Here is an 8,411-nt window from a genome sequence, read left to right on the forward strand (position 1 = left end):
GTGATTGTGATCTGAGGTTGGTCACTGTCACTGTCCTCCTGTTGTTCATCGATTTGCTCGAGCGAACCCAGTAACATCTCCATTTTGAGACTTGTTACTGTGTTTGGGGTATTGAATACGACACAGGTAGCTTGGCAGGCTTTGCCGTGCGGGTGAGATACTCTCAGTAGCTTGCTAGGCTCTCTGAGAGGGGCGAAGGAATCAAACCCGGCTCGGCCAGGCTGGCTGCACACAAGGTAAACTCCCTATCTCTGTGCTATTGCTCCAGCCCCTGAGGTTGGTAGGATTTCTATATTCTTTAATTTATGTATGTTTGAGTTATGCCCTACTATGTTATCTATCCTGAAGAATTTTCTTCCATGTTCACACAAGAAAATGTATATTTGACTTTTTGAGGATGGAAGGCCATTGAGATATATATATATATACATACATATATATGTGTGTGTGTGTGTGTGTATATACATATATATGTATATAGATCATCGATTTGCTCGAGTGGGCCCAGTAACGTCTCCATTGGAGACTTTGTTGTTACTGTGTCTGGCATATCCAATACTCTCGGTAGCTTGCCGGGCTCTCCGAGAGGGGCGGAGGAATCGAACTTGGGTCGGCCATGTTGGCCGCTTGTAAGGCGAACGCCCTACCCGCTGTGCTATCACTCCAGCCCTGTATATCAGTTAGTCTAAGTTCTAACTACTAGTTTAGGGCTCTTATATCTTTACTGATATTTTGTATGGTGAATTTGTCTAATGACAAAAGTGGATGTTGATTGCAGTCAGGAATTATTACTGGCAGGTCTCAGAGGACCATATGGGATACCAGGGATGGAACCCAGGTCAGTTGCATACAAGGCAAGCACTGTACCTTCTGTTTTCATGGTCTGGCCCAAAAGTTAGCACTTCTTTTGTTTTTATTTATTTAATTAAAGAACTCTGATTTGCAAATCTATTGATAGTTGAGTTTTGGACATGTGGTATTTCAAAACTGTTACCACCACCAGTGTGAACTTCCCTCCAACAGTGTTCCCATATTTGTTCCTTACCCCAACATCTGCCCCCATCCTGCTGCCTGTCAACTTGTCAACATATTCCAGTGATTGCAACTTAGATCTCATGTTTTAAGTGCTGTTGGGTCCATGCTTTGTATATATGGCTATAACTCTCACCCATATCAGCAGTATGGTGTCCAGCAGCAGATATAAATGGGTTAAGAAGTTATCACTTCTTATGTATCATTCCTTTGACCAATAAGTTGTGTCTATCTAAAACCATTGGATTGGAATCTTTGACCACCAATCATCTGGGGCTAGTCACAGAGAATGAAACCAACAAATACATAAGAGAACAAACAAATACACAAGGATTACCTATTCTGTAGAGTCTCCTAGGTGCCATCAGTGAGCATTCAGGCCCAAGCCAAGCACTTACTCAATCAATATCTTGTACTCCCAACAGGTGAGTCATTGTTTAAGTGGACAGAAATATTAAGAGCAGTTAGTAAGCACATCAGCAGGTACCCTTAAGGTATATAGCAAGAATTAAGTAAATTGTTTAAGTAGTGCCATTTACTTATTATAAGATAAGCAACTGCGGGGGGCCCCGCCAGACCACTCTCCGGCCTGCGGAGGTGGCCCTAGGATCCGTAGGTGCTGAGAAGGACCGACCGAATGAACACGAGACACAAGAGACAGAATGTAGCTCAGAAAAAGAGAGAAAAAGGGACAGACTTTATTGGGGGAAATCAGGGAATATATTCATTAGTGAGGCAGCTACACAGAAGGTCGTGCCCATATATGGTTAGGGAGGTTTGTTACACAAAGGGCTATGTCCGTATGATTTATAGGCATCACATACTAGGCAAGAGATAGTTACTTCTTGTTATCACCATACCTCAAGGTAACCATACCTAGCACTGGCCTTGCTTGTTGCAAGTCACGTGGCACAGGCTGTGCCTGTTGCAGGTCACGTAGCACAGGCACTTAGGCCTTGGTCAGTTAAAGGGCCAGCTTCCCACATCTCCCCCTTCCTTTATTATAAAAGACGCCAGCTAGGGGGAGCATTGACTGGGCCCCTCCTAAATATCCAGAATACCTCTGTTTTGCGGAGGGGAGGAGAGTAGACAAAGCCCGTTTTCCCCTGATCACCCTACTAGTGGAGGGGAGCCGCGGAAAAGGGCCAGCGCTAGGCAGAGGAAACCTCCATGCAGGCCCAGTGTACTCCACAGGGAGTCGGAATCAGCCATGAGGCCTCCCTTGCAGTGCTTTGCCAGACACCTAGCGGCTGAACAGAATGGAATAGGGTAAAGTCCGACTCTTTCATACCCAAATTGTCAGATCAGAGAGGGGAAGGGGAGCTGGCCATGAACAACTCAAGGTTGGGTCCAACTAAATATGACCTGCGAGCCGTCCTCTGTAGCAGCAGAATGTGCAGCCGTATGGTCTAGGGGAGCATCTTCCATTGCCAGGCGGTGATAATGCACCTGTATAGGGTTGGTAGATAGAGAAGCTATCTGCTGTCTAACAAAAGCGGTAATTCGGTTAAAAATGCAGGGGCCCACCGTAGCAATCAATAAAAGGGCAGTCAGGGGACCCAAGAGTGGCAACAAGTAAGGAAGTAGAGTGTGCAGGGCCCACCCAGAGCTAGAAGACTCACGTTCCCAACGTCTCCGTTCTAAACCTTCCCTTAATTCTCGCATGGAGTTTTTAATCACTCCACTGTGGTTAACATAAAAGCAACACTCTTCCCCCAAGGCAGCACACAATCCCCCCTCTTTCATAAAAAGCAAGTCCAGTCCTCTGCGGTTTTGAAGAGCAACTTCCGAAAGAGATGTCAGAGAATCCTCGAGGTGAGAGATGGATTGTTCAAGGCGCTCTAAATCGGCATCCACAGCAGCGCGAAGTGTAGCTAGACCGGAGTGCTGAGATGCCAGGGCGGCGATGCCTGTGCCGGCGCCTGCAAGGCCAAGGGTGAACAGGGTGGCAATGGTGATGGCAGAGACAGGCTCACGGCGGAATCGGTGGGGTGAGGCAACATCGCGCGGGGACCAGTAATCATAAAGGGTGGAAGCTGGGTGGTACAAAATACGGGGTACCACCAGAACAGTCATACAGAATTCTGAAGAGGAGTCAAAAACAGAGGCTGCGAGATGAGGAGTCAGGCCTGTCACTGAACATAGCCACCAGGCATCCTCGGTCGGGGTTACCCAGGAGGTGGGGGGAAAACGCGGGTCTGGAGTGATCCGGGTGCAGTGGCTTACGTAGGCTGAAGGAACAGAGCCGATGCAGTGGCCGGAGCCAGAGGTCGAGGATAGAGAAAGGTGAGGATATCGAGGTCCCAAAGGGGGTCCCCAAGACGAGGGAGGCGAAAGAGAGATACCATAGGAAGCATTGTGGCCAATAGCATCAAAAAACGGGGGGGCCGGTTGAAGGCAAAGCCAGCAGGATTCCGTAAGTGTTGGGGAAGTTGCATTCAAGGATGCAAAGGAGGCGGCCACTAGGGCCTTGAGGGCGTCCACAGAACTAGACGGGAGAGGTGGCAGAAATGGCGGGGAGGAGGGGAAGGAAGGGGGAAATGTGGGAAATGTGGGAAGTGTCTGTCTGATCTTTGGAGTTGTAACGGGGACAGGTGGATGGAGTGCGGGAGGCGAAGGTGATGGACCAGGCTGTGCATCAGGGAGGGCTTGGGATACGGTACGGCGAAGACGGAGAAACCACCCGATCGGGTGCCCTGCTGGGGTCGAGCCACTCAAGGTGACTCCCCAGACCAGGCCGTTAGCGGCCCACCGGGAAGGGGGAAGGGTTCTCCCTGCTAGGGTGAAAGAAAGACGAAAATTCCTACAAGTGGAGTCGCCTGCAGGGGGGCGACAGCTGGATTGACCAGCGGGAGCAGAGAGGTGAGAATAGGAGATGTAATCTGGGCGGGTGCCGAGAGCCCTGACGGCTGTGCTGGAGGACGCACAGGCTTTTGTGGCACAGAAGTAAACTCGGTCATCCCCGCACGCAGGATCCGACGTGTGTCCAGGGCACAAGAAATGTGGCATGGACCAGCTGGAAACACACGCTGACTTGGGCACCGGGGTGCTGTAGTTATTAGCTACATGACAGTAGTCTACCTCTAAGTTAGGGAACCAAGAGAGGGTTTGGAGAGCGCATCGCTTCTGAATGAGTGAGGAAACTGCATGACGGGGAGAGTCGAATGTTTGTAGTTGTTCAAAGTACACCTCCCAGCAGATGGGGAGTGGCTTATAATCAGCAGAGTTAGCAGGAGTCGAGGAAGGCTGCTCCGTCGGAGTAGCGCTTCTGGGCAGAGACTGGGGAAAGGTCCTGCGAATGCCAAAGAGAAGACCAGGGGCTGTTCCAGCATACAGACGCAATCCCCAAAGAAGGCCACCCCCGGCCCAACTAGAGAAGGCTAGTGCCCTGCCATTAGGTGTAAAGGAAATGCGAAGAAGTTTACAATAGCGATCACCCGCAGGGAGCTGGCATGGGACAGTACCAGGATACCTCTGTGCTGAAGAAAGAGTGATTAAATCGGAGGTGGAGGAACGAACCCAAGAAGCAGTACCAGTGGTCTCGCAGCCCCAACGCTTGCAGAAAAAATCAGTGGCATCTCCACATCCTGAGACCCTCTTATGTCCGGGGCAGGCGTAGTTCTCTGTTTCCCACTTAGCCCGGCAGGAGGGACGCCAGGACAGGGGAATGAGTGAGCAGAAGTCCACCTCTAAGTCAGGAAACCAGGAGAGGGTTTGTAAGGCGCACTGAGAAAGAACACTCCGGTCTCCATCTGCTTCTCGTGCGAAGACTTGCCAGCAGATAGGAATTGCCCGGTGGGGTTCAGCAGGCAGGGCGTAGGGCTTATGAAGGTTCCATGGGGTCAGCAGAGTCAGGGTCAGAGGCAAGAGGATGTTCCTTGGGGCTGACATCTGAAAGAGAGGGAGAATGTTTCTCAGGGCCTTCAGGATCCCTGGAAGGAATTATAAGATCTGTTTGCCGGAGCAGCCTCTCTGGGAGCCAACGTGCAGCTCCCTCACGAGTGTCATAGACACAGGCGTGTCCCCTGCCCCAGATCAGGACTGGGTCCGGGCCATGCCACTGAGCCGTGAGTGGATCCTTCCATTTAGCCATAGCATAGGAGTTTTTTGAATTAAAATGCCAGAAACGGTCTGCAGCGCTACGGCCATCCTTGTCCAGACTTAGGAAGTTGAGCACAAACTGTACATGGGACAACAGCGTCTTAGGAGAGCTGGAGGCAACATATAGGTCTCTTTCCTTTATCAATTTGGAGATATACATTTTAAGAGTAGAGTGGGCTCTTTCCACAATGCCCTGGCCTTGCGGGTTGTAAGGAATTCCAGTGGTATGCTGAATTTGGAGCTTCTTACAAAAGTCCTGGAACCTCTTCCCTGTATAACCCGGGCCATTGTCCGTCTTGATGCACTGCGGCTTCCCCAGGACAGATAGGCAGTAAAGGACGTGATTGATAACATTCTTAGAGGCCTCGCCTGTCTGAGCAGATGCACATATGTACCCGCTAAAGGTATCTATCACCACATGGACATATCTAAACCGTCCAAAAGAAGAGACATGAGTAACATCCATTTGCCAGAGCGCATTAGGAACCAGCCCCCTGGGATTAACTCCCAGGTGGGGTGTAGGTAGAAAGGTTACACAAGACTGGCACTGTTTTACGATTTGTCGGGCCTGCTCTCGAGAGATTTTAAACATCATTCTTAAAGTATTAGCATTAAGGTGATGAAGTGCATGAGCCTTAGTGGCCTCTGCTATGGGGTCCGGACTGGCAATAGAGGCTGCAATCAGCCGAGTAGCCTGATCAGCCCTGTCGTTGCCTTCAGATAGTGGGCCCGGGAGCCCGGAATGGGCTCTCAGATGGCCTATAAAAAAGGGGAGACGGCGGGAGCGGATGCACTGTTGGATCTGTAAGAACAAACTGGTCGCCTGAGAGGATTCCTTAATATAGCTGATAGTTTCAAGGAGCGGGACAGAAAAGGCTACATAGGCACTATCTGTGTATAGATTAAAGGCTGTCTGGGGGAAGTCTTGAAAAACTTTACAAACAGCCGACAGCTCCACCAATTGGGCAGATGTATAGTCTGTGCCAAAAGAGACGATGTTCTCTTGGTGCACGTACGCTGCCATCCCACTAGAAGATCCGTCAGTGAAGATAGTGGGAGCCTCGGGGATGGGATTATAGCTAGTGACAGTGGGGAAGATCCATCTGTGGGTCTTGCAGAATTGAATCAGTCTGTCTGGAGGGTAATGATTATCTATGAGTCCCTGGAAGGAGACACAGGCTATGGGCCAGTCATCGGAATTCTGGAGTAGCCAGTTTACCTGGTCCCGGTCGTAGGGCTGAATGATGGTGGTCGGCTCCAAGCCGAAGTATTTTCTGCAATATTCCCTCCCTAGTCTAATTAATGAGGAAACAAGGAGGTAATAGGGAGTGAGGACACGTCTGGGGGTCGAGGGTAGAGACAACCAGGAAACAGGATGGGTCTGCCAAACAAGACCTGTAGGAGAGTGTGGGGTCGCAAAAATTATCAGAGAAAAGGGGAGCTCATAGTTCAGGGCAACAATAAACTGTTCATCAATGGCGCGCTCTACAAGGGCAAGGGCGCGTCGGGCGTCATCTGTAAGTGTACGGGGAGAATTAGGATCGGGATCGCCCCGAAGGGTGTCAAATAGAGGCTTAAGATCATCTTGTGTCAGCTTAAGGCAGGGTCGGAGCCAATTAATATTGCCTAATAGCTGCTGAAAGTCATTTAAAGTCTTCAATGTGGATGTCATGAGCTGAGCTTTCTGGACTCTGATTCTAGATTGGTTGATTTGAAAGCCTAAGAAGGAGTAGGGGTCACTCATCTGAATTTTGTCTTGAGCTATGGAAAACCCTGCTTGAGTTAGGGTGTCAATCATATGACTGCAGCAACGCATAACTTCATCTGGGTGCGGGCCAGCAAGCAGGATATCATCCATATAATGGACTACGTAAAGATCCGGCCATTGTTCCCTGACCGGGGCCAGAACACTCACAACAAACTTCTGACATAAGGTGGGACTGTTGGCCATACCCTGAGGTAGCACCTTCCACTGAAACCGCTTCATCGGGCCTCTGAAATTTGTGACGGGAACACTGAATGCAAATCGAGGGCGATCAGCAGGGTGGAGGGGAATTGAGAAAAAACAGTCCTTTAGGTCAATAACGATCTTGTGCCATAGGGCGGGGATGGCCACAGGGGATGGCAAGCCAGGCTGTAATGCTCCAAAGACCACCATGGTCTTGTTTACTGCCCTTAGATCTTGGAGCAGACGCCACTTCCCCGATTTCTTCTTGATCACAAAGATGGGCGTGTTCCAGGGGGAGTTGGTAGGTTCTATGTGTCCAGCAGCGAGCTGCTCCTGCACTAGCGCCTCCGCTGCGGCTAGTTTTTCTGAGGACAGGGGCCATTGATCTGCCCACACAGGGTCATCTGATCGCCAGATAATCTTATCAGCGTGGGGTACAGGCAAGTCAATGGCCATTATGGTAAATTTCCCAGTCCTAGTCGTCCCACAGAGGGGGGAGGCATCACGGGCTCAGTGAGACCCTGGGAGTGCCTTCCCAGACCTTGGCCAGGAAGATAGCCCTGTTGAAGTAAAAGATCTAGGCCTTTGGTATCTACTAGGATCAGGTCCATTTGGGACAGGACGTCCCTCCCCCAGAGATTAACAGGCAGGTCGGGGAGGACATAGGGGCGGACGTGGCCTTCCTTTCCTTCGGGGGTCTGCCACTTGAGCTCAGCTGAGCTCAACATCGGGTTTTTTGAATGGCCAATTCCCTGCAGGTGTGTTAAAGAGGGGGAGATTGGCCATTCTGGCGGCCAGTCCCTGGTAGTAATGATGGTAGTATCAGCTCCAGTATCTATAAGGCCGGTAAAAGATCTGCCTGAGATGGTGAGAGTCAGAAGTGGCTTACACTCCTGTATAACCTGAGCCCAGAACACCCCCGGTGGCGGGGGGCCGGTGGCGCCAGGGGTGGCGCTGGGTGGGATAAGGAGCAATTCAGCAATGCGGGCACCCAGATCTATACTCAGGAATGAGGACGTAGTCGCGGCCATAACGCTAAGCTGGCCAGTGAGAGTATCATCTATAGTGCCGGGGAGGACCTGGAATCCCTCCAATATAAGATTCCCCCTCCCGATAATGAGGCCAACCATTCCAGCAGGCAGGGGCCCCTGGAAATTGACTGGGATGGGCTGAGGTCCCTGTGCCTGGGTTAGGATTGTGGGGGAGGTGGTACGGAGGTCCAATTTGGAGCTGCCTGGGATGGCGCGCAGGAGGGAATCGAAACCTGAGGCTGAACAATGGCCGGAGGCGGCAGGGATTGAGGGGGAAGAAAGGGGAGTGCCCCAGTTGC

The 8,411-nt window shown here is 50.9% G+C and overlaps 1 protein-coding gene across 1 annotated transcript; it reads right to left on the minus strand.

Annotated features, from left to right (window-relative positions):
* Positions 1 to 7,536: 7,536 nt before the first annotated feature.
* LOC130024657 (endogenous retrovirus group K member 7 Pro protein-like) lies at positions 7,537 to 8,112 on the minus strand. Its single transcript, XM_056115352.1, has one exon. It carries the CDS (start codon positions 8,110 to 8,112, stop codon positions 7,537 to 7,539), a length of 576 nt encoding a protein of 191 aa, XP_055971327.1.
* Positions 8,113 to 8,411: the final 299 nt, after the last annotated feature.

Source organism: Sorex fumeus, unplaced genomic scaffold (genome assembly GCF_029834395.1).
Source record: "Sorex fumeus unplaced genomic scaffold, SorFum_2.1 ptg000029l, whole genome shotgun sequence".
Taxonomy (NCBI): Eukaryota; Metazoa; Chordata; class Mammalia; order Eulipotyphla; family Soricidae; genus Sorex; species Sorex fumeus.